Source organism: Embiotoca jacksoni, unplaced genomic scaffold (genome assembly GCF_022577435.1).
Source record: "Embiotoca jacksoni isolate LCO1_2020_lvr unplaced genomic scaffold, fEmbJac1.0.p SCAF_6, whole genome shotgun sequence".
Classification (NCBI taxonomy): domain Eukaryota; kingdom Metazoa; phylum Chordata; class Actinopteri; family Embiotocidae; genus Embiotoca; species Embiotoca jacksoni.
In genome coordinates, this window is record NW_027185414.1 from 3,334,017 (window position 1) to 3,361,100 (window position 27,084).

General features: G+C 40.7%; 2 protein-coding genes across 5 annotated transcripts in view; both read left to right on the forward strand.

The window, feature by feature from the left end:
* LOC138213321 (myocyte-specific enhancer factor 2A-like) overlaps positions 1-6,848 on the forward strand; it is a 46,482-nt gene extending 39,634 nt beyond the window's left edge. For 2 of the 3 annotated variants that reach the window (XM_069174348.1, XM_069174349.1), the window contains 3 exons: positions 1,930-2,056; positions 4,544-4,646; positions 5,365-6,847. In XM_069174348.1, the coding sequence (XP_069030449.1) occupies positions 1,930-2,056; positions 4,544-4,646; positions 5,365-5,704 (570 nt within the window). In that variant the 3' untranslated portion in view covers positions 5,705-6,847. Of the gene's footprint in view, positions 1-1,929; positions 2,057-4,543; positions 4,647-5,364 lie in introns of all 3 variants that reach the window. The other variant, XM_069174350.1, reaches the window with a different exon arrangement.
* Positions 6,849-8,911: 2,063 nt separating this feature from the next.
* LOC138213249 (multiple C2 and transmembrane domain-containing protein 2-like) overlaps positions 8,912-27,084 on the forward strand; it is a 36,892-nt gene continuing 18,719 nt past the window's right edge. The window contains exons 1-8 of one of the 2 annotated variants that reach the window (XM_069174221.1): positions 8,912-9,036; positions 16,522-17,101; positions 20,077-20,130; positions 21,840-21,957; positions 24,220-24,362; positions 24,831-24,907; positions 26,171-26,285; positions 26,432-26,464. In XM_069174221.1, the coding sequence (XP_069030322.1) occupies positions 16,574-17,101; positions 20,077-20,130; positions 21,840-21,957; positions 24,220-24,362; positions 24,831-24,907; positions 26,171-26,285; positions 26,432-26,464 (1,068 nt within the window). In that variant the 5' untranslated portion in view covers positions 8,912-9,036; positions 16,522-16,573. The remainder of the gene's footprint in view (positions 9,037-16,521; positions 17,102-20,076; positions 20,131-21,839; positions 21,958-24,219; positions 24,363-24,830; positions 24,908-26,170; positions 26,286-26,431; positions 26,465-27,084) is intronic. The other variant, XM_069174222.1, reaches the window with a different exon arrangement.

Below are 27,084 nucleotides of genomic sequence, written 5' to 3' on the forward strand. Positions count from 1 at the left end.
TTTGAGTCACATCTCAAACTGTGGCGTAAATAAATCCTCAGTACAAGAAGCTGCGGTGATTTGATGCACGAAATCTTGGTTTGGTAAAGTGCCTCTGAAGCCTGGAGAAGGAGTCAGTTTCTCCTCCTTCAGACTCTCCACTCTGCAGCTGTGCTGGGTCATTGAAGTTATTGATTTGCCCTTAACTCTCCTACTGTTGCCCTTCCCTACCACACTATGCTCAAACATGATGTAACGATTAGCAAACAATGGAAACTGAGACTTTTTTTTTCTTTTTTATGGTGACCGGGCGGCTCCATTACTCTGCTGGCTGCAGTGTCCAGGGGATTTTTACATTTTACTGCAATCCATTACTAAAAGGACCAAAAAGGAGTTTCTAGTCTCTTTTGTTATGAGCATTAATGTGAAAAAAATATATTTAACCCTGATGTAAACATACGTAATGTAACAGTTTTATATACCGCACATATGAGAAGAAGAGACTTTTTATGAGTTGATTACAAATTAAAAGCACATTATGGGTATCTTTTAAAGTCTTTTATTAAGACTCAACAGTGTGTGACAAAATTTCTGGTAAAGTGACAAATGAATCAACATCCTTTCATCCCACATGTGGCAGTCAACACTGCCTCCACTCATCGTCATAATTCCTCATCATTTCTGCAGCGATTACTGGTGATCGCTGACAACAGGAGCGGTTAGCACGGTCTGTTTTAAGTCGTCTGTTAGTGTGTTACATGGGCTGACAGTGGTGGGAACCTGCATCATGGTTAAAAGCAGAACCATCATCCTGCTATGTCTTTTTAAACAAGCAGAAGAAAAAGTAGCTGCTCAGATGACAGCTTGTGTTTGTTTCTCTGTGTTTGCCAGTGCAGTAAAAGATGTTGCTCTGTGGTCAGACAGCAGCACCTCACTTTGATCACATTAAAACTGCCTTTCACTTCCTCCTCACATGAAAGTGTGTGCAGTTTGCTTTGTTTAAAGTGACATCCAGAACTTCTTCAGATTCAGTTAACATTTTTACCTTGTTAGCTTCAACTTGGATTGTGTAGTGCATTAACTGTTGCTCACGGAGACAGGGATACCACAGACAGCGCAGGGAAACAGGAAGGAAACAGTGCGATACTTCAGGCAATCACACTGGGTTGGCTTTGATAACATGTCGGTTTCAAACGTGCATCGGTTTGTTCACTGATCGTTTGTGAGTGTGTGTGTTCAGTGAATGACCTCGTTCAGGCTGATGTCACTGCTTACATTATCAGACTGGAACGCCAACAGCTCAGAGAGGAACAGCACAAAACTTCGAAGTGCTGCGTGACGTGTGTCGAGTTTTGATCTTTACCAACCAGACGCAAAGTGTGCTGAACCTAATTTAAGACATAGACTGATTAAGAGTGAATTACCTGCTCGCATTTGTTTTGTTTTTTTATAATTGTTGAAACACTCAATCAAGTAAATAAGTGCTGAAGTTGTAGCAGAAGGCTTGATTAACAAATCTTAATTAACAAATGACTTTAAGGTCTTTGTCTTAAAGTGGATGTACAGGGGTTTATGAAACTGCCGTTGGTAGATTGGTGAATTTCTGATAGACTTCTGTTATACAAAACATTCAGTTTACCTGAGAAGGATGCTGAGCCCCATCAACTTTATGTGGAAGTTGGAGGCATTCTGGGAAATGTGGAAAATTAGGACGTGAAGGATGATTAAATGTGGCAGTTTGATTTAAATAAAGTGTGAATATTTGAGGTTTAACTTTTTCTTAAAAGGGAACCAGCATGTCTTCACCGTAGAAGGGTTTCACGGGAAAATGAGTTTATACTGACATCATGTGGTTGAAACACGGCATCATAAGTCCAGTTATACACAACTGTATAATTATAGTCAAACAGAGAGAAGTTTTTGAACTGTGTCTTTGTTTTTATTTCACAGAGCAACCAGAGGCTGAGCGGCAGTCAGTCCAGCCAGCCTCTCTCCACACCGGTGGTCTCCATCACCACACCCAGTCTGCCCCACCAGAGTCTGGTCTACTCCGGCATCAGCTCTGCCTACAACAATGGTACCTGATCATCACTGTTGGTGCCGTGTTGCTGTCATTAGTGAAACCCTTGTTGATCTGAAAATGCCACAACATGCCTAAAAGACATCTTTATTTAATTAACAGGTTACATTTTTGTTCACATGCTCTTAAATTACAAAAGACTGATGTATTTCAGTCACCTTCTTCTCTCTCTCTTCGAAAAATGTCTTTTGATTTTAGCATAGCCTGCTAATAGTGAGACCTTTTCGTCGCTTCATGCTTCTAAAAAAAAGTCTATTTAAGTGATGATTTGACTGAACAGGGCTGGTAGTATTCAGGCTGGCTGTATCTAGTCCAGCTGCACACTGTTATCACTGCACGGGTAGTTTTTCTGGATTTAATAACTAAAGCTGACCCCGCACACTGGAGGATAATTTAGATGATTTTGGATCCGATTCTCACCTCCCAACAATTATTGGGAAGATTCAAATCTGGTGTGAACTGATTATCTACTCAAATGATGCCGTAGTGTGACGGATTTACTCTCATAATCTTCATCTTACACTCTGGATTGGAGTCTCCCTGACACACAGCCCAGAGAACAATAATATGAACATGTCGCGGCCTCCTTGTAGTTGTTGAAGTTCACAGAATGTGTAAAAACAACTTTTTTAATATTGGCAGGTTTCTTTCTCCGCTCCACCTGTGTTTTTAGAATAGGTTAGGACTTGAAAATCCTCTTTGTGCATCAGGCATAACGGGGCAAATCATACTTTCCTCACAGGCCCAGCTGGTATTTTGCTCTGATACATTTGAAACCTGTATTTTATGTTTGCTCAGGTTGCTCTTGTATAATGATAGATTTTGTTTGAGGATCTCACACGGTTAGGTCGTTTTCACAGCACTGTATCTGCTGTATACTGAGTACAGTATATTACTAAAATGTGAAATCATACTAAATTATATCATTTTACAATAACTTAAGATGAAGTGCAGGGTATTTAACCACATATGAAATTTAAAACAAACACGTTAGGTACACTAAAAAGAAAATAAGGTCCCCAGAGTACAACCAACAACAAACAGAAGGGAATTTTATGTGTTATTACTAATCAAGGCTGACCTCATGAATGAGGTGTTAAAACAACACAAGAGAGGTTACAACAACTTTAGGAGTCACTGAACATGAGCGTAAACACAGTTGCAGCAGTGGTTAGGAGAAATAGGAAGAGCCGTACTTCTAATAACAGAGGGTGCAGTGACTGTCCTCTAAAAATGACACCATGCAGAATTTACACAACCTTTCTCTTTAAAAAACAAAAAACAAAACAGATAACTTCCTCTGACTCACAAGGATGTCTAAGAGGAAAACCATCACTTCCAAAACAAACACACAAACTGTAAGATTAAACTTTGCCGAAAAGAAAAGAAAAGAAAAGAAAAGAAAAGAAAAGAAAAGAAAAGAAAAGAAAAGAAAAGAAAAGAAGCCAGATGATTATTAGTTATGTATTCTTTGGTCTGATGACACCAAAATATATTAGTTTGGATCAGATCCAGCATGTTTGGTGTGGATCTAGTCAACACTACCACAATGACTGTATAGTGGAGACTGAAACATGGAGGTGGGAATGCACTTATATGGAACTTTGTGAGTGCAGAAGTAGTAGTAGAGAGGACATTTATAGATGCACTATTAATACAAGTTTGTATCCCCATCAACTGAATGAGAAGATGACTTCCAGTCTCAAAAAGAGGCAGAGTTTTTAAAGAAAGAAAAAGTAAAAACTGTGACTAATATGCATCCTGACTTGAATCATAGCACAGCTCTGGAGGATTTCAAAGTGGAAAGGAGAGCCAGAAAACTCCTCCAAAAGAGAACAGCTGAAAAGAGTCATCTGAACATATCCACAGATTTCTGTGAGAGACCGGCAACATTTATTATGTCCAGAAGGATCCAATCTGTCATTAAAAAAAAGACAGATGTACTAAATGTAAGAAAAAACAACAGAATGGAATCTCACTCATGAATGTAATTAGCCCAAAGTTGAAATAACTGAGTTTTGTTTCATTGAGGTTGTACTTCAGGGCCTCTGTTTTCAATGCATTCTACCCTTACTGCTTGTTTTTGATTATACATAAGATCAAATACCCTACTGTTCAACTTGAAAGTAACACAATTCTACATGTAGATATGCATAATGATAGTAGGTCTTTTTAAATATACCGTTTTTTTATCCAACACAGAAGTCTCCTCAGAAAGCTCATGTCAGTCTTCTTGGGTTAAAAGAGCTTCTGTGTATGTGGACCATCACAGGACACTAACACTCTGCAGCAAACCACTGACAGTGAGCTAGTTTTAGGTGTATCTTACTGGAGCAGCTCGTAGGGGGAGTGTAAGCAAAGTTTCACTGCAGCTCTTGGAGACTGATGCTGAAGCTGCGACACGGCAGGTCGACACTGACTCAGTGTATCTGTCTAATGCTTTTTGAATGCTGTCACGTGACACGCCGTCTCTCTCTCTGTCAGATTACTCCGTGAACAGTGCAGAGCTGTCGGGCTTCGGCTCGGCTGCAGGTCCCTCTCTGGGCTCCATGGCAGCATGGGAGCAGCACCAGCTCGGCTCCTTGGGGTGAGTACCTGACACAGTTTACATTTCTCTCCTCATGACTTGAAGGTTCAATGTTTCCCTGTTTGTTTACTCAGTTTTGTTTGTGGATGTATTTTATCTACTCTAAACGAAAAATGTGTAATAAAGATAGTCATATTTAAAGCAGAGGAAAAAAAGCCATAGGGAGTTGTTAAGAATCTGGTTATTGAGATGCAGCTAATTACTGAGGTAATAAACTGTAAATGACTCGCGTTCAGTGCTGGAGGAAATATTCGGATTCTTAATGAAGTTAAAGTAGTGCTTCTTATTATAGTTGGTTGAGTTTGTTTTTTTTGTTATAAATTTATGCTCATTTGAGTGGTTTACTGTATCAAAGTGTGATTTATTAAGCTCATTATATGTTTTACATGTAAAATCTTTTACAAACTTGTATCTAGCTGTCAAATAAATGAAATGGAGTGATAAGTACAATAATTGCCTCTTTACTGAGGCAGTGTAGAAGTATGAAACAGCATAAAATGGAAATGCCCGAGTATAATTTAAGTACCTCACATTTGTTTTTAATTACAGTACTCATTTACATGGAAAGTTACTGTACACAATTTTCTGAATGAGCGAACCAAATGAAAAGTTTTCTTCTCTGTCCACATCAGTTAGTTTGACCACCAGGTGGCGCCTCCAGTCCACGTTCACAGCCTCAAACAAGCCTCCTCCTCCTCCTCTGTCCCTCTGTCTGCAGGTTGGACAGCTCCAGTCTCTCCATCAACACCAACCACAACATCAACATCAAAGCCGAGCCCATCTCCCCGCCCCGCGACCACCTCAGCCAGTCCGGATACATGACCCATCCTCATGTCCCTCCTCATCCTCACTCATCCACCCGGGCAGAGATGGGGAGGTCCCCTGCAGACAGCGTAAGCTCGTCCTGCAGCTCCCACGAGGGCGGCAGCAGCGACCGGGAGGAGCAGCAGCAGCGGCAGCGGCAGCGGCCGGACTTCCACTCGGTCGCTGCGAGCCGGTCAGAGGGTAGAGAGAGCCCGACGGTCAAACGGATGCGAATGGACAGCTGGGTGACATAAAGCCCTGAGTCACATGACGTCACGGCACCAGAGCAAAGACAGGATGGACACTGTTATGCAATTTATATGTGGATTTAATTGATGTGTTGTTAACTTTTCTTTAAATTATCTCTGTTCTTTGTTTTTTTTTTTTTGTCAGGCCGATTTTTGGGAAAGGTTGAGCAACCTTAGTCTGAACGTCACTTTTTTAAACAACAATTAGCATCGCAGACTGATAATGAGGGTCCAACTGCAGTACAATCATTTATTTTCTTATCCAGTGGGATAAACGCACGACTGCCCGTCTTGTGAGACCATGATTTTTGGCAGTAAAGCAGAGAAGTGCTCCTAAATGTCTCCCACTGGGTGTCAACCAATTCATTTCTTATCTTCTCAGGGTTTGAAACATTAAATGAGTGCAAAATTAAAGCAATACTCCCTCCACATCATCATCTCTGTTACACATCTTTATATACAAAAAAAAAAACAACACTTATTTATATCAGCCAAAGCAGTATCCTGTTTTTTATGTTGTTTGTGAGTGTTTTTATATTGTGCACAGAATATTACAACATTTCATTCAGATTTGAAACTGAAAGCCATGGACACTTGTTCTGTATGTACTACCAAGATATGTCCTGTATATAGTATCTTTAATATATATCACTTTTGGTGTAACTATATTGTATTGTGCATTCTGTTTTATCTGCCTGAGCGAATGATGACATCTCCACCAGGATCTACAAAAGTATATTTCGGTGGGTGATTGCTATACTTGCAAGACGTTTCCCTTTCATTTCTCATCAGGTGCATGTTTACAGGATAAATCTGTAGTGTGAAGTACACTAGGCTGCACTCTCCTGAAAACAGCTCTCCAAACCAGAGTGAAAGGTAAATCCTCTTTATGCAGTATTTTCAATGAACTAAACAAATATAACTATAAAAAGTAGGCTGTTTGGCATACATGTATGTACCTGATCAAATCGACCAAAGTGATGAAGTGAGGTGAGAAGACATGAGGTCTTATGAGAGAAGATTAAATCTGCTTTATTAATCGGGTGAAAAACACACACCAAACCAAACACAGTCCCTACGAGCACGAGATCTCTAGTGTGTACATAATACTTAGATTGTCTTTAAAGATAGGAGCATTGTTGGCCTTCCATCGTCTTAATGAAGCCTGCAAACTAAATATGCAAACAGAGAAATTAGAGCAGTCAGTCACACCCTAATAAAGCATTACACCCTTCGACTGTTCCTCTAAATACCTTTTATGCATTTTTTTAAGGTTGTACATATAAACCTACCACAGATGAACATGAATTTAATTTCACTGAATAAATCCATGAATTAATGGACCCATTGAAATTCAGTGCTGAGAAAAATGACCCTCACTGATATCCTGTCTGAGACGAGAATTTACCGAGCAGCGAATGATTAAAGCGGAGAAACTGGAGCGTCTGGGTAAGTAAGAAGACCGCACACGTGCCGAGGAGTGCACAAGCTGCTGAGGCCTGACCACAGTGTCTCCTCCGAATGAGAGCGTGAATAGGAACTGTGTGGACTGATACAGCAAGGAAACATCTTCAATGATTACAGTATGTATGGGAAGGTCATCAGAGTACTTTTTAAAAAAAAAAAGTAATCCTGCGTTTCAGTGACACCAGTCACTAAAGAAGGCGTCTGGTATCTGGATGTGCAAATTAATGAGGCCCCCGTAAATGGAATTTTGGAAATTACAACTGTGAAAGGAATTACCATGGGCATGGGAATGCAAGGAAGGAAAATACAGGAACAAAATTCTGTTAAGAGGCAGTCAGGCTGTGTGAACATATAAAGCTGATGTTGAGAGCATCTGTATTTATTGTTTTGTATTAATTTAATAATTAGACTACACTAGCCGGCTACAAACAGGAACTATAGTTCACTGAGGATGAACTGAGTAAGTAAAAATATAATCTGTATGAAGTTGACCTAATTTATGTGTTATGTTGTAGAGAAGTGGAAGAAGAATGTACTCATCAGGGGGTGAGATGTGGATTAAATGGAGGAAGTTGAGGCTGTTGTAACACTTGTGATGTGTAACATAAGCAATGATGCTAACTTAGTAATTAATCATGTGAAAACACATCACTGTAGAGTTATTTATAAAACATTTGAACGGATCATTTTGGTGATTAACTATATACTGACAGTTTGTGAATGTCATGATTACCATTAACATGTACCAATGGAATTTAGTCAACATGTTGTAGGAAAGAGGTCTGCAGAATTATACTAACTCAGATGAAGAGAAACCCACAAAAGCCTGAGTTACTGAGTACAATGACGAGGGTTTGAGGATTCATGTATTAAATAGAGCAAACAGCTGTTTAAGGAAAGATTAGGTTTCCATGAGACAGAAAAGACAGCTCTTAGATGTACGGGAGACATATTGTATGAGTATAGATTTGTGATTCAGCCCTACACGAAACTATCTGGGTCCTAAGAAGATTAAACTTCAGTGACCTCAGGTAAAGGTGCACCACAGTGTTTCCATTAGTTGACCATGCAACATTTTAAGTATGTATAATTAGTGTGTAACTGATTTTTCACCTACATTTATGTGAAGCCAAATTCAATAGGCTATGTGTATGGGAGATACTTTCAAGAAGTGAAAGGAGTCAAATAAATGTAAAAATATAACACAATCACAATCCCTTGCTGTCATGCCTGCTGTAGTGAAGAAATTTCCCCTCGGGGATTAATAAAGTGTATAAAATCAAAAATCAAAAAATTTAATTATGCCAGTCCAGTCAAGTTAAGGGAGTGATAGCCCACCGGAAAATGCGACTTTCAATTTCAAAAATAAAATAGACTTGAAATAGTTAATAGGAGCCAATTGAGTGAATTACTATTTTTTTTTTTTACTGGAATAAAAATGATATTTTTGTCTAAAGACTGACTGAAAGGCTGTGACTCTAAAAACAGCAATATGTAGTTTTAAGAAAAAGACATATCTTTGAGACGCAACACACATGATTGTTGTTATATTTTAAGGCTGGTATAAAATACTTTCAGTTTGCCTATATATTATCTTTATTGTATTTTTTAATACTTTTCGCTACTGGGTGTTTCGTGCACGCGCTACCCGGAAAAGCCTTTATTTTGAAAAGCTCCGGAGCGGCCTTGATGTGTCGCACTTGATTTTGGTTGTTTTTTTTTTGATGCTATAGCGGAGAGGGGGGAAGTCAGTCAGAGCCGCACAAGACGACCGATGTCTGGACCTGTTGGCGTCCCTTCTTCTAACCGCGTTGTTCAGCAGCCATGAAGTGAATGACAAACACGTCGGAGGTTCCAAGCAGCGGGAAAAGGTAAATGTTGTGTTTCATCCTGTATTTTCTTGGCCAGAAGCAGAAAGTTCCACGTGGTGGTCTCCGAGGTGGGCTCGGCCAGGTGAGTCCTCTTCCTTCCCGGAAACATCCCACCTGGCGGGCAGGTGAGAAGTCCCCGTTTGAACTGTTGCGTTTTGTTGCCTCGTGGGATTTCTCCGTGTCGTTACCTTTTGCAGAAGGCTCAGGTGGAACTCCGCTCAAACATGCGCCTATTTAACGATTTTATTATATTTTATTTTATTTTATTTATTTTTATTCACGGTCTTACAAAGCTTTTGAAACACGATTTTTTTTTTTTTTTTAAGTTGTAATGTCGGTAAAAGTAAGCCAGTAGTTCGGCATTGATATCAAGTTAAAAGCGTGTCGGCAACAGCGCTGTTGAATCCCGCTCACATTGCTTCTAAAATGTCTTATTTGCAGGGTTGGTGCTTTTTTTTTTTTTCAGATCCTATTAACACAGTTAAATGTTTGACATATAATACTGTCTGTGAAGAAATGCTGTCATTCATAATTTAATCTCTGACAACCTGCTATTATTGACATTCAATGTTTACTACCCACATACACTCAGGCTCCTGTTTATATTGACACAACAACTTTGAAGCTGGTAACTACAAATCGGAGATGTACTGGAGTTGTACTAATTTTTTTTGTTGCGTGTTGTCTGCAGTGAGTGTTAGACATACCCCACATCAGAGTAGGAAAACCACAAGCTGTGAAAGTCAGGAAGTAGCTTCTTGTCTTGTTCTGACAAGACAGGGCTGCAATGCAGTTGCTCAATACATCCCACTCACTGAGGGGTAAACATAAAGCAACACTGTAAAAAGCCTCCATCACTGCGACCTGCAACAGTAGACTACTTTTAGTAGCTTTCTCCAAAAAGACGTGTTATTATGAGAACAATGTGTACAGCAGGTATTTTTTACAAAGATCATTTAAACATTGGACCGGTGCTTTTATTATCTGTTTCAGGAAAGAGGACCTCGTTGCCCGTTTATCTGTCAGATCTCTCCAGTCAGCAAAAGTGCTTTTATGTTTAACAACGGATTAACCCAGTATTGTTTTAAAACACTATCATCCGCTATTTGTGGTCTATCAGCCTTTTTGTAAAATCAGTGTCTAGTTTTTTGAAATGGAGGTGACCTCATTTGGAAGTAAAAATTCAAGTAAGGTTTTCTCATCGTCATCAGTACATGTGTCAGCAATGAAATAACAATGATTGACGCTTACTGTATCAATCAGATTACCTTACTACCTTGTACTTCAGACCTCCGTCTCTTTATTACTAACACACCCTGGCGTCAGTCACATTGCGACCTGCTCTTTGCATGCAAATTTCATTAAAGTAAAAAAGCGAGCATGACAAGGGAAACATCCATGAATAGCATGAATTTAGCTGCCATCCATAAAACGGGTATATTTTGAATAACTACACATTTTCCCAGTGATTATTGCCTTTGTATTTGTAGCAACACAATCTAATATGTATACTCAGTGACTGTACCAGCCTTTACAGCACTGCATCCGTTTAAACATCGTCTTTCTTGATACTTTTTTTTTTTTATCCATACTGACACCTGATTTACATTAGTGTGTGTACTTCTGTTGTCAATGGTCTTTTAATGTATGAATGTCACAGCATTAGTCTGTTTAAATGTTTTTTTTATATATATGTATATTACATGGGCTGTAGCTTAACCACTGTTCTCCTCTGTCCCCTATCCTTGCTTATAACTTTCATGATCAAAAGCTATTGACAGTCATTCTGTGTTTCCTTTTTTTGTCCCCTTGCATAACCGTTTAGCAGGGTTTTTTATGTTTTTTTTTTTATTTGCACTTTGACCTCTTGTTGCTTGTTTACTGTGAACCAGGGGGACTAATCCTGTTCTACAGCCAATCTCACTGAATGTTTTTTTTTTCTTTCCGTAAAACAGTCAGATAAGTGAGATGGGTTCAGGGACAAGGTTGTCTGCAGCACAGATGGATGGTATCTCCTTGAACTGGGCTGGCTTTGCACTACAGCCTTCACTTGGACCCTGACTGGGCTGGCAGCAGGAATGTACCGTAGAAGTGATGGTAGAATCAGTGTATTTAACATAATTGGCACTTTAAACCTAAACTGTGTTATATATTTAAATCAGTTCTCCCCATGTAGAAAATAAAACTGAGGCTGAAGTGATCGTAATCGGATTATCTGTTGCATCCGGGTTAGCAGTTCATATAAAGACCACCTGGTTAAACTACCCCCAACTACTGATAGCTTGTAATGCTGTTTGATCCTGGAATATAAATTGATGCTCTAACTTGAGCCTTTGTAGTTAAACACTTCACAATAAAATGCAATGGTGAGAAAGAGATGCAGGCCATTAGCACTTTAAGCAGTCATGCATAACTTGGTTGGTCTGCTGTGACCAATAGAGAAGTCATAGAAAGTAGATCAATGACATTCCAGTTTCATACTGGAGCAACAAGCTGCTGCTCCTTTCAGGAGCAACAAGCTGCTGCTCCTTTCAGGAGCATTTCTCTCTATATAAACCGCAAATTTCTTTAAAAAAAAGAAAAAAATATCTACAGTTACAACAATTATATTCTTAATGTTAGAAGCCAAATAAAACATTAAACAGAACACGTATGGCACCTGTCTTAACGCAGAAAAATGTTGACAATAGCTATAAAGGAAAGCCAGTAAAGGTGGTGATCTTTAACCTGCATGAAATGATTTCTTTTTTTTTGGCCATTTAGGAGCAGCAATAACAAACTGTTTACCATAAACTGTATTTAAAAGTGCACGTAGCTTCTGGGTCTGACAAGTGAGGTCAATGAGGAAGTGCCATAATTTGCAATACTGCCAAATGCCACTAGGGCTTGGTTCTAAAAAGCTTCTGGCTCCATAGACTCCCATTCAAATTATCCCATAAAATACAGTCAATTAAAACTGCAAGCAGTGATAACGGGCCCTCGCACTCTGTGCGCCGCCCCCCTGAAGCCGTCTCCCCGACGTGCAGCGCGCGAGGGATCACATATCCCCAATTAAAGTTGCTATTTTTGTCTCGTTTCCTGTCTCCAGCAGGGGGCGCTACGACTATGACGGAATATTACTATCAGGTGTCTTCAGGGCGGGACTGATATCAAAGATGTAATGTTTGAGGAAGATCGGAAGATGTTCATAAAAGTTACAGTCAGTTGCAGGTTCATGGCGAGACGCTCAAAATGGCCGCCACGACACGGTCACCGATCCACGAAAACAAATTCATGATGCCGAGACACTTTTCGGTCCATCTCAGTGTGATGCACAAGTCCAACAGATTTGGTGCAAGTAGGTTAAACTAGGTGCCAGAGCTGAATTTTAGGGGGCCACGACCACTCGCAAAACACATCCGATGTATGGTCTCACCACGCCGGATGTGTGTGACACGTTTCGTGAGGTTTCAAACATCCTTTGACCTTAAACATCAACTTCCTGTGTCACGGCGAGACATCAAACTTTGCCGCATCGTTACGGCGACGCTCGTTGACAAAGTCGAACGAATGTCTCAATATATCATCAACTACATGTTTAGGTTATTGTGACCCGACTTTACGTTCATGGGATCAACCAGCTCGACGGAGAACGTGAAAGTATGAAAAGTGTCATTTCCAGTGGCCAACAGGGGGCGCTATGACTCTGAGCGAATATTACCACACAGGGGTCTTCAGGGCGGGGCTGTTATCATACCTGTGATGTTTGGAGAAGGTCGGTCCATGTACATCAGATTTAAAGTCACTCGTAGTTTCATGGCGAGACGCTCAGAATGGCCGCCACACTACGTGCACACACATCAACAAAAACTAATTATTTTAAGATTTAATCCCAAACATGTTTTCTATCCATAGAAACTAAATTCAAGTCGGTGCGACAAAATCCCTCGGAGGAGTTCGACAAAGTACAACGTGTCAGAATCACCCAAAATGGCGACTAAATAAAAAATGGTGGACTTCCTGTCGAGTTGACGTAATGGTGAATTTAGGTAAATGTGGGCGCCGGGGCATGTCTTCAGGGGGCGCTCTCGAGCCGTTTGGCCACGCCCACTCGCGACTCCACTAGAATATGAAATTTTTCACCGGGAGACATGCATGTCTCCACTTTCATGAGTTTTTGAATATGATAAAGCCTCCAAAAAGGAAAATCACTTTACGTAAGAATAATAACAAGGAACGAGAAAAATAATTCCTTGAATAACAAAAGGGCTTTCGCACCATCGGTGCTCGGGCCCTAATAAATATGTTCCACTTGTCATAATGGTGCGATTCACTAAAGTCCCTCCTTCCTATTCGTTTTCTGTCAGTCCGTCTGAAAATCATCATTCATTAGATATCAGGCCTCAAAAAGCGCCAGGTGTTGATGCGTTGCAGTCAGGTTTCTGCTGCAGGCGGGCATAAAGTCATCGGGTTCCCAATCAGATTGAGTCAGATCCACCAACTTGCTCCTCCCCAGCTCCTCCAAATACGATCACCTCTGTGGTGTTTTTTTTCCCACAAGCTCTTTCTCTGAAAACGGATGCCTGCTGCTGCTGAAAACGATGTGCGCCATTGGCTCCGTCACTTAGCATCTGACTGGCGTAGCTGCCGTTGAGAAGAGGACCAAGTAAGGCCTCTTAACAGGATGTTGAAGCAGAGACGAACTAGATTTCTGTGTCTGTCCGAACGAGCACATGTCCAGCTGAACGGCAGTTAAACCGTCTGTCTGATCCGTCCAACGCGTGTCTGCCAGGGAGCCAATCGTCATGAAGCTCACTGTGTAGGCCTGTGTGATGGCTTACCAGCATGCACTGGGGCAAAAGAATGACCATTGTTGACAGTAGTTGCATCAGAAGATCCTCTGTGACAGACAGTCAGCCACGCAGCGGTAACACCAGCGGTAACACACTGCAGACCTCCACTCTCTCCTTCGCTGTTGGGTCAGGGATTAGAGTGTAACCTTTTTTTACCAGCTGATCCCCAAACACACACCTCCTGCTGTGACAATGCTCTGCTCGGCACCTGCAAGTCAAACTGAGTCATCAAAAATAGTTGAATGTTTGACAAGAAAATGAAAGGGTGTGACCTTGGCATAAACACACATTGAGCATGTAAGAAGTGTAACACTTAACACAAGAATACTGGAGGAGAGGTTGGACATTTTTTAAATTTTTTTATATCACTTTGGCTTTAAAATTTTAAACCTGAATATTTTGTAACCATTTCAACAGCTGTTGAAACGGTTAGATAATGATAACGACTACACTTTGGATGAACTACAACAACCGTAAGTCATCACTTGAATAATAGAGAGAACCACCATCAGGCTTATAGTGGTCCTCGTCCTCTGTGTCTCCCAGTTTCAGCGATCCACCATCTAATCCTCATATTTGGGTCACGCTGCAGTTTCCAATCTAAGCTGCAGATTTGAAAGTCATCGGTTTGCTCACTTTCTCAACACTAGAAGTAGAAATACATTGTTTTTGACTAATATCAGCAAAAACTACTTTTCACATCTGCAAAAATTTATTTTGGAAATAATATGCCAGTGACAACTTAGGTTTGCGGTCAGTGTCTGAAATTAGGTGTCTCATAGACTCTCAACATTAAATGATATCCGTCATAACCTTTGTGAATTTTGTCACACCGCCCCTTGTCTTGTTTCTCGATCCGTCTCCTCCCTCTGTTCCCACACATCTCTTCATCAGCTGATAACATGGCAGCAGTCTTCGGCTGCAGTTAATGACAATACAAACTGAGAAGCTGGTAAGAGGCTTACAGCAGCTGCTTGTTTTACAGAATCGGGTTTTGTCAGGAGCGCTGGGCAGGTGATGCTGCTGTTTGTATTGCAGCGATCATTCAGAGAGATGACGGCTTTAATAACACGCCACACGATGCTTTGTCCTCTCCTTCTTTGTACATTTCATTGTTAATGCATTAACTTAAGCAGTGGGTAACCTGTGAGCGAATGACGGATGACTCGGCCAAATATGCACACAAAAGCTGAAGGAACAAAGCATTAAACACGTTGTGGCTTCAGTCCACAAATGAGCTCAAGCAAACCTCTGAGCAGAATACCTGCGATGCAGAAGTTCATGAAGGCCTTTTGTTGCCACCTTGTAATTTTAGACAACCGCACCTATGGTATCACATACAAGTATGCTGAGTTAAGGCGTTCATGGTGTTATTAATGTCTTGGTTGATCTATTATTGAACTGTTATTGATTATGGGAGGGGACATTTTTAGTGTCTTGTGTATCTGCACTGCTGCTGCTGTGTTTAACATGGAGACAGTTGATATTATTGAGTAAATAAGTTTTAATGAAGGTTTGTACAGATGGATACAGGGATTTCAGCTTGTCTGTATTTTGGCTGATTGCTGTATTTATTGCCTATTTCAAAATTACAAATCATTTTATTGCTCAACATTTAAGCATTTAAGGTCTTGGCTGTGTTTTGAAACGTCTTTTTTATAAAATGCCTGTATTGTCAAAGTGGTGATCTTTTCTCATAACTTGTTTGTATGTTGTTAAGTTGCAGTGCAGAGCCACCATACTTTTGATAAAACACTGCTCTTGTTAATATCTGCTGTAACGAGCTCCTTTTTATTGCAGTGTTTCCGCTCCACATGCTGTAAGTTCGTTCCTGGAGTTTACCTTATTTCTGAGATTCCAATACGAAGGATTTTTACAATAGATGAATTTAAAATGTCCTGCTTGAATACATTTTGTTATTGGTATTTTGGCATCTGACACAGAAGATTGATTTATTAATGTGAGCGGTCATGAGGTAATGATCAGGACTGTTTACTTTGTGGTTTGCTGAAACATTCTTCCCCCTTTTCCTTCTTCCTTTTTGTTTTTTTTTGTTCCTGTTCCAACAACGACATTAGACCTGCTGTAAATAAGGAATAAATTCTGACATGATCACACATGTCACATTGTTTGTGCAATGTAATATAATGTGTAAAAGCCCAGTGGGTGCTGACTTTACAGTAAAGATCATAATGAAGGTGATAGCAGGAACACATTGAACAATCACAAGTCTTGAGAATAAAAGGTTAGGTTAGGTTAGGTAGTTACTTTATTAATCCCCGAGGGGAATTTTTTTTCGCTACAGCAGCATACAGGAAGCAATATATAATAATAGAATAATAGAAAGCAATAAAATAGCAGTAAAAGTCACTGTATTCAGTTTCTTCCTAACGGTTTTCTGCTTGTCATTTTAGAGGGAATATAAGGTAAAATATTACATTTCCAGACTTTTAAAGATATATTTTTTTAAATTTCTACATAAATGCCAACATCTTTTTAATGGTTGTGTAGTAGTAAGAGTAGCAAGAGAATTTCTGAGCTGGTTTTGACTAAGAACATGACATGACATGATTGATGACGCGCAGCTTGATCCGTCATATCTGTAGATCTATGACTGATCGACTCCCCTCTTTCTTTCTATCTCTTTTCACAGTCGCTGTCAGTGATGTCCAGATCTTAGACACAGACAGAACCTCCCTCCCATCATGGACTCCAAGAAGCCCGGCGTCCTGCGGCATCTCCGCCAGAAGGTCCTGCCACACCTTCGGCGAGGCAGGACGAGCCACAACAAGCCAGCCGTCCAGCTCGATCACACCATGGACCACCGGATGAGCTCCTCCGTCCCCGACATAAGGGACATGAGGCGGGACTACACTCCCGTGTCCTCCGACATGCAGCTCCAGCAGTACAACACTCCCAGCTACAGCAACCCCTCCACACCGTTTGTCAAGTCGGCTAGACGCCCAGGAGCAGGTGGGAGTGGCCTGAACGTGGGAGCAGCTGGTGGAGGAGCTGGGAGGAGTGAACACAGACTGATCGTGCCTGCAGACTGCACAGACTGGGCTTCCTCCCAGGAGTCCTTCAACAGTCTGTGTGGAGAAGAGAAGAGCTCTCCGGAGACGTACTACAGACCTGCAGGAGGCATGGAGGCTGAGGAGCTGGCCCTGCCCGAGATGATGACCGTCTACAGCCGGGACGTCCCCGCTGCGGAGAGTTCCCAGGACGGCTCTCGGGTACAGAAACATTTTGGTCTCCAAGTATTGTCTCTTCACTTTTCTTCATGTTTCCCTGTGCTATTTAACAACTTTTATACAGTTGTCACCAGCGACAGCAGAATAAGGTGGTATTTAGGTGCCCTGTAACACCCAGGTAAAAAGATAGGGACTTATAATGACTTGGATGGTTTATTGTACTTAGGTGGGTGTCGGGTGTATTTACACAAGACGTACAAAGTTTAACTTGGAGGAGCTGGATACTGGAGCGACATCCAAAATCAATAGTTTACGGCAGCACTGCATAAACTGTGCCTGTGTGTGTTTGTTTTACTGCCGTGCTATCAGATCTGAGGACGCATCGTTGCAACATTGTTACACTCAACATTTATTTCAAAGAAAATCAATCAGAAATCAATGATTGTTACTTTAAACTGACTGCGTTAAATTCAAGTCTTGCTTGTATTCTGTGTTTTCAAAGGTAAAAAAAAAACAACCCTAAAGGATGAATAAACATGGCCCTGTTTGGTCCTGCCCAAGGGATTTATTTTATTTATATGTAACACAGGTCGTGACTGCCACAATGTAAACATCGTTTATGCATTTGCTGCCTCATTTCACATTTTAACAAAACAACGAAGGCAAGAACACCATCGGAGACATCAGCAGATCAATTCACAGACCTGCAGCAAGGCCCTGAAAGACCTTTTGATGCAGCTGTATCTGCATCTTTGATTCAATAATCAATAATATTCAATAAGTCTGACGTATAAAGCGGGGTCCAGAAGTGTAAGACAAATCTGTTATATTTTATCATGTAAACTGGGAATAATTAGTAAGTTTGAGGAGTTAGAAACACAACATGTTCTGACATGTAAAATATGTCAGATTCTGCACTAGTTCTAAATCGGCAATCAAATTGCAGTAAGTTTGCAGCAGTGACCATGTATGCTCCTTTATACAAAAGGTCGGCTTTCCTTAAGTTGTTTCTCAGCTATTGAAGCAGCGTTCAGGCGACGCTCGGGCTGAATTTGATTGACTGATCAGAAGCTTGTTTATGTAAATTACCCTGCAGCTATTGTTCACTTTTTATAAATATGGCTGTGCCTCAAATTTCTAGCAGAACATTGCTGAGTAAGCGGTATTGTGATAGTGGTAAACATCAGAGCCAAGTGACAGACTGTTCTGAAAAGAAAAAGGCTTTCTGAGAATCATATCGTGGCTGGATTAAAGGTTTCTAAGGCGGCAGTGCAGGGACTCTAAAACACTTTGCAGAAACGGGATCGGTTGCATCTAAAGCGCGATCGGGCAGACCAGAAGTGAGCTCGCCGTCAGAGGATCAACACATCCGGTTTTGTTCACTGAGAGATTGAAAAGCGGCGTCATCACATAATGAATTTGTTCAATAAAAGCTGCAAAAGTCCTGTCGAGAGAAGGATGTTAAGTGGTGTTCTCAGAGGATGAGTGACATCTGTAAAAACTTCTCAGGAGGGGAAACAAGGGGAAACTCGAGGGATGGTCCAAGACAGACCTGTAATTCACAGTGGGTGACGGGATTCTCTAACTTTAACACACAAATAAATCAGTCTTTCATGGTCAATAGTTTTTTAACAGTTAAATCATTTACTTTGGTATTTTTGTCCTTTTTAATGGTGCATTATTTTGAATCCCTCAATATTTCTTCACCGTGGGTCGGGGTCAGATGAGAGGGGGTGTGGCCACAGTGCAGTCGGTCAGGTGAAGACGCGAGTCACATTTGTTCTCCTCAGATGAACAAATGTGTTGCCACACCATGACGGCAAATACTGAAATGTTGTTTGATGCCCTTTCACCACACCTTCGATATGTTGACATACGCATTTGTTACGTAAAGCTCTCGCTCCATGTCAAGAGGACAACCTGTGGTAACCTCAAATATCATCAGTAATGATATATTTCAACATGTGCCAGATGGGGTTTTAGTGAACTATCTCAACAGATTGCTGTGAAATATTCATGCTGCCCCGAGGATGAATTATAATCACTTTGCTGATCACTGAACATTTTATGCACCATCGTCAGGCCAAATTCTAGTTTTCTTTTTCATAGTTCTAAGTTTTGACCAAATACCTTAAAACGGTTCCCATCAGCTTCTGTATTTTGTTACGTGCTAATTAGCCAATTCTACGGTGCTAACACAATAAACTAAGATGGTAAACATGGTAAACATGGTAAACATTGCACCTCCCAAACATGAGCATGTTAGCATTCTGACATTAGCATGTAGCAGCAGTGGGTCTCCCAGAGCTTCCAGCATGGCTGCAGCCTCTTCGTCCTGTTGGTCTTGTCTTTGTCTAGTTTTTAGATCAGTCAAATTGATTTGACTACGTATTGTGCACAGTGTGAAAACCGAGTGGTCCAGTTGGGGGCCGGCTGCTTGTGTTTGCCCCCGAGGGCCCCCGAGGGCCTCGGAGCAGGTTCAGTGGAAACCACATCAGAGAATAAAGAAACAAAACAGGAAAAGGATCATTCTTGTCTTCATTCCAACACACTGACATTATTGCAGCGCCTTGTTATGTGACTCGTCCATATTATATGTCAGGGTCCCAAAACATCTGTAAATGATGTGTAATGTATTAAATATTTGTGGACACAGCTATGGAGGAAAGAATTGCAACTTTTTCTAGATTTTTCAAATTTTATAAAGAAAAAATATTCAATGTGCCTTTGAGCAAATTGCACAGGAAAGAAAGAGAGCAGAAAATAAAATTCTCTTTTCCTGATGAAGCTGTTTGGGTTAACTGGGTTCAGTCCCCAGGACAGGAAGTTTTAATAAATGCTCAGAGGATTTGTGCTTCTGGTCGAAATACCAGCGAGCCCAGTTCCTGCATCTTTAGCTGATCAGGGGACTGAAACTTTTCTCTTTCATCATCTGGGACTTTACATGCTTATATAACCTTCTTCAGACAGTATCACATGATACATTTCTTAAAAAGTCTTTATCTTTGTCTCCACAGTTTGAGCATCATGATTCCAACAGTGACCTGGTAAAGGATGGAGACAACCAACATGTAAGTGCTCCTTCCAATTAAGGCATTTATTTTGCAGATTCTGTAAATATGATTGATTTTGTACTGATATAATTTTAATATTCTTTATAATGTCTATCTCAGAAATAATGTCTGAAAAGTTGTAGGTCTGTAGTTTTATCCTGAGCTACATCCCTGTGGTTAGAAGGACTGTTTCTGTGAAGAGGCAGCGTTGCGTTGGTGTTTTTTTTATGTCCTGCAGACAGCAGCATTGTGTTTTGGCTGACAGACACTCGTGTCAGAGTTTAATTCAGGATTATTGTTCCCTGTTCAGGACAGAATGGGACAGTAGGCTGCTTGTAGTTTAGTATTTGTCGTCCTGACTTTTGTGGTCGGTCAGGGTTGGGAGTGACGCTGAGCCGGATGATTCGGTTTATTCACTGAGAGGTGCATGATTTGGTGGAGAGGCTTAATAGTGATTAAATAATCCATTGCACGGACAAGAAGCAGCACGACACAGAACACAACTGCTTACAGCCTTCAGTGTGGTGTGCTTCAACAGGAACAGCAGTGGAGAGTTTAGCCAAAATGATGCAATAAAATGTTCAAAATGAAGAATCAAATTTCAGCATGTTGATAACATGACTTTGAAATGAAGTGAAAGTACAGCCAAACAAAAAGTCAGTCATCCTCTTCATCATAATGTTGTGGTTAATGCTCATAACAAGAACAATATTGACAACACCAATAATGTAACATTGGAATTACAAAAAAACCGGAAAAAAACTCTGTGCTTTAAACCCCTGAAAAATTATTTTTATTGACAGAAATAAGTCTGGCCGGTATCAAATGTCTGGACAGATTTCGAACTCATTGAATTCAACAGTAGAGTATGAAAGTCCTATCAAAAAGTTCCAAGAGGGTTCCTGTTGCACGCAAACGCTGCACTGTGCAGTCACGTGCACGCAGCAGGAAGCAATAACCTTCGTCAAAGTTACATCGCTTAATCAGCATCAGCACCTGATTGGTTCTTGTGATTACTGATGTGTGCATATGTGATTTCACCATAGAAGGTTGAGCACAGAGTGCACATCATATTTTCTGTCAAGTTTTTGGGGAAAAGAGAGAAGTCGCTGGAATCTAAAAACCTGCGAGTAGGGCCGGTGGGAACCAACGATGGAGCTGTTGAGGGTGAGAAACTCGGACGTTTTCAGCGTGCTGCGAGCCGGCATGTTGTCATGTTGGAGAACCCAAGTGCCTTCGCCCCACAAGGGTCAGCTCATTTGCAAAGAATGTTTTCCCTCAGACGCTTCAGAACGTCACAGTAGGAGTCGGCGTTAACAGTCCGACCCTGGGGGACAAATTCAGGGTGCACAACTCTGCCAATGTCAAAGAAAACTCACCTGGTTGCTTCTGACCTGATTCCTTTTGTGGTCTTAGTCAGTGACGTTCTGCTCCTCTTGAAACACAAATACCACTAAAGCATCTTTGCCCGGCTCATTGCTTCATTGTTGTTGGCTCCTGTTGCAGCTTCCCCAAGAGTGACACAACATTTTATGCGCAACAGGAACAGTCTCTGAACTTTTTAAATCACACTTTAAATGTATGAATATCCACATTTATTTTTACATGATGGCGTCTTCACACTCAGACTGAGCTGTTGGCTTTCAGAGAAGGTCCAGATGTTATCGTGTGTACTGCTGCTTTGCTGCAACTGGTAGTGTAAGTAATGGACTGATCTGTGTGTTCAGTGCGAGATGGGGAACGAGACTGTGAGTGCGTCGGAGCACATCAGAGATCCTCCCAGGTCCTTCCTGCTCACCATCAACCTGAAGGAAGGACGTAACCTGGTGATCCGGGACCGCTGTGGTAAGAACCTCCTCTCAGCACGGCTACAACTCTGCCATGACTCACTGTATTAGCTTTACCATCTGTGTGCATAGTAATAAGCTGACACACATAATACTTCTGGACGATAGGGAAGATCATATTACACACGTGAATAATATAATCTATACTTGGGCTCTTTGTTTGGGTATATTGTACACAGCAGGTTGCAGCTGCAGGAGTCGAGTCCAGTAGCACTACAGACACACTGTAGATCATGTAGGTAGATATTAAAACACATTTTGAGGGACATTTTGCAAACAGCACTAAATTAACAGAAGTAAAATAATACCTTAATGATCAGAATAAGGAAACTGGGTCGATGTGGAAGCAAACAATACTTTACATTGTGGGGAAGCACGACAGAAAATGAGAAGTATGGTTGTGTAATGATGTTGTTGATGAATGATTTGCCCTCCCATCCTCAATCTGAAGATTACTGTTTGATGACAACTTTGTCATTTTAACTTCCCTGCTTGCTGCTCAACTATTTCTGTCCATATGGTTTCTACCTGAAAGCTTCACGAGCTCTGAAATAGGACACGCATGAAGCCAGCGCTGCTGTCCTGCCATGTCATCAACGACACCCCTATTAAAGTTCCCCAGCATAGTCTCTGTATTATGTCATTTCTTTTTCACATGGTTCATTTCTCACATTTGTATATTGTGGTTTACTCCTGTCGGTTTGTCACCTACGTCATCACGCCTCTGTGTGCATGTCTGCCCAAATGAATGAGTGCTGCTATTGTTATACCAATTGTCTTCTCTTGTTGCCACACGTATCTGAGTTGATGTCCTAAATCTACTAAACATTTACAATTACATGAGCTGTGACAAGAGTTTTCTGATGTTTGAAGCTATCAGGAAATATCCCACTCAGTGTGTGTGTGTGTGTGTGTGTGTGTGTGTGTGTGTGTGTGTGTGTGTGTGTGTGTGTGTGTGTGTGTGTGTGTGTTTTTGGCTGGCACCGGCCTCAGTGTGTGTGTGTGTTTAGCCTTGCCTCGTTTATGATGGCCAGGAATGTCTTGTTTGATGACGCACCATGTTCTTGAGTCCAGGGACACCAAAGACAGCAGACTGTCAGGTTGTCTGTGCAGCTCCTGCAACAGCCCGGCCAAAATTCCTCCCAGCGTATTAAAACCTGTCTGAGCCGCACCCCAGCATTCAATCCACCGGGCCTTTCGCTCCTGGCATGTGCTTGGGTTCCTTTTGTCTCTGTTGTGTAGCTGCGTTTTTACACAACCAGACAGGGTGGAGATAGTACAGACAATGAAGGGGACGATCAAGAGGAAGGAGGTTTTGGTTTCATGAAAGACTGTATGGTCTTTAAACGCAGCACACGATCAACCTTTTATTTTTTTGTGTGCAATCAGATTACACACAGTATTCGTAGCATGTGCTAACAGTTATGGATATAAATGCCAAGGAGTATATGACTGTTTGGTAGACTGCTGCCCTCACCTAGTCGTTTGAAGTGCAAATTATTTGACTGATTAGCAACCAAATATATAAAAAATATGAAAGCATATTCATAAAAGTGCATAAGAAAGTAAGAGTTGTGTATTCTGAATCCTGGTACCGTCATTGTTTCACGTTGCTCTGCCTACAGCCGTCACAGTGTTCAGAAGAAACACATGTAAACAAACAAATACAAAGTTTCCTGTTGCTGTCATCTTTCGCAGTGGAAGTTTAAACCTGATTGGTTATCGATTCAGGAAGTTGTGGTCCCATCATTTGGGGAGTAAAAAAAACCAAAGAAAAAAAACACATCCTCCACACTAACACATGAGAGATGACACTGTGAGCAAGTCAGGCCTCCCTTTTACTGGAAACCAGCACATTTACCTAGAAGTAAAGAAAAGAGGGGAGATGACTATTTATAAATCTGGTTTGAGACTTTGAAGCAGTGTCATTTCATTGGTCATTCTTAATGACAAGTCAACTGTGTTCTTTGAAGAGTTGTGATGTGCCATCAGTTCAGAAGTTCAGAAACCAAAGCTTTTACAACTCAGGAGGAATATTCTGTGGCATGACTGAAGTCTGCTTATTTAGTTCAGGTTTTAAAACCTTATGATCTTATTTTCAGGTTGAGGTAAAATCATCATCTGGGATTTAATGTTTACTCTCCAGTAGCAAAGTTATCTCCATCAGTAATGTGTTTTGTGTGATGTTTCGCAACACATCTAAACCCCCTACCAGTCTGAGCAGTAAATATACATATTTTTTTATCATGTTGATTTTCAGGTACCAGCGACCCGTACGTGAAATTCAAATTGGACGGAAAAACGTTCTACAAAAGCAAAGTGGTTTATAAAAACCTCAACCCTACGTGGAACGAGTCCTTCTCTTTCCCTGTGAAGGATCTAAATCAGAAACTTTACATCAAGGTAACCTCTCAGTCAGAGATTCATCATGTGGAGCTTCTCTATAAGGGTTTATGTTTTTCACTCGACATTAAGAGTGTTTGCATTGCGCAGTGCTTTAGGGGGAATTACCTTGATTGCACCTCACGTTGTGTAGCCTCAGCCATTCATGAAGGAGATCTGATCTGCAGCTGTGTGGGAATAATTAACATGTGAATTAAGTGTTAAAATGAAAATCTGTCTGTCGTGAGAGTTTTGCTTTTTCAAGAAAACTGATGCATGTTTTCCATCTTGCAATATTTTATCAGTAAATTGAATTTATGATGAAAACTTGTGTCTCTGGAATTAAAATAAAAACACTACAAAACAACAGCGATCACATTGTGAGAGGTTCAACAGATACTCTACAGTCAGCCGGTTGTTATAACCTGAACTGTCTCCATGATGCTCTTTCTCTGAACAGCCTCTTGTTTGATATGACGTACACTGTAGGTATACGACCGCGACCTGACAACTGATGACTTCATGGGCTCTGCTCGTGTCCTCCTGACTGATCTGGAGACAGACAAGTGAGTGTGGTGGTAAACTGGCGGAGTGAAGGATCTCGTGTTGAAGGCAGATGGAGTGAAAACTGTTCGTGTTTAGATTGTAAACGGGCTGATACTGTTTTTGAGGCTTAAAATCTGATATTTGACAGTAAAAAAAAAAATCGGATCTTTACGTAAATACATTAAATTATAAATTTTTAATGTATTCATTTACAACATTTTTAAATAACTGACCTTGTTAAAGTGTAAGTGAAAATGCGCTCTCTGGTGGACAAGTAATGAAACTGCTGTTTTTACATTACCTCAAACATATCTGTCACATTTCTTGTTGCTTATTCTAATGGCAGCATGTGCAATAAGCTACTGTGAGCCACTATATTTGTCCCAAACATTAATTAGTCCAGCAGGTGAAGCACGACTCGGCTGACATGTTGATATTTAGTTGTTTTTTTTTAAAGTGTGGTCATTAATTTACATTAAGAGTGTAGTAGCAGGTTTCACTGAGGAACAAATTTCACAGCAGAAATATATTTTATAATATACTGAACTAAATGTCCTTTTAGTTGATTATTATTTTAGTGTGTGCTAATAGTACATGATGCATAAATAGTACGGGTTGTAGTATGTGTGGTTTTCCCCATTTCTCCACTCCTCTTTAAACCTGTACTGTTATAAAGGATGTAAAATAAATAGACCAGCTAATGTTAATAGAGAAATAACATACTGCAATGCAGTGCACACCTTTTTAACCAGCTCAGTCACCCACAGCCCACCTCCACATGCACTCAAGGCCAAACACTGACTTAACACGGTAGAAATCACAGAAATACATTACAGTCAATGACAGAACTGCAATGAAGAGACCTGTATCCTTATGAAGCTTCTTTAAGTGTTGATTTGACTCTGCGTTAAATTTCAACACCACTCTGTTATAAAATAATACAACTAACTGACAACCTTAAAATGTCCAGAGTGTTAAACACTTCTCTTACTCTGTGTCAAATAACTAAACATGGTAGAAGTGACATTTACTGCAGTGCTGTTGTATTATATTATACTCCTGAGGTGCACATAGTAATGAAGTAGCAACTCAGTGTGTTTAAACATTATTGTAGCTGCTTTCACAACCCACATTAACCATGTAGCACTGCTGTGCCGCTTGTTCAAACCCTATACAGTACAGTTGTGTCTAGTAATAACTATTTAATGCATCATCCATGTCACATGACTGCCCGTCTCTCATCTAGACATGTTTAACTTCAGCTGTTATGCACTTTGTCCCAGGGTCAATGAGCTGTGTCTGCCCTTGGACGATCCAAACAGCCTGAACGAGGACATGGGCGTCGTGCTGGTGGACATGAGCCTGTCACTCAGAGACAGAGACAGCAAGAGAAGCAATGTATGTGCATGCTGCCCTGTGTATTCACTGCATGTTTCTGTGCATTAGATTTATTATATTATATTTGTCTGTAACATTTCTGTCCACAGCCTACTAACCTAAGTGTCATTATGTTTTGCACCTAACATGCACGCTCCTGGCGGCAGAAGTGGCCTCAAATACGAAAACGAAGTATTAGGGTAAGGCATGATGGATGGAGCACACTGGACAGACATTATGGAGCACGTATGGGGGCCAGCTTTACGCAGATATCTGCCAAATATAAAAGAGAGACTAGATTACATCAGGGATAAAAAAAAACAAAAAAAAAACAACTATAATGAAACAAGGTTCATCGTCTGGTCTGTACAATGATGAATCTGTGTTAAAATGACATTATCTCAGGGTTTAACCTCCTTCTGATAAAAGTCTGATGAATCAAACTGATTCACTTTAATGTTGGCAGTTATCTGTATTTAAGTTGATCTACATAATTTGTGTCTCTTGTCACAAGAGGGCAGTAAATCACCACGTTTTCGACTCCGGTGCCTGGTGAAGAAAATGTAACAGATCAATGTCATGTTTTAAGATGAAACATTGAGACCAATTAACAGTCAGTCTGGAACTGAGCAGAACCAAAACAGCATAAATCCAATTTTTTTTCATGCCGACTTAATACAAAACTGAACCTGTGTGTTTAGAGTTGTATTTTAAAGTTAATAATAAAAGCGTAAACTCTGTGTAAGAGGAGCTCTCGTACAGAAGAGACATCAAGTCAGCAAGCTGCCTCTGATGTCGGCTACAACTTTATCTACAGTTT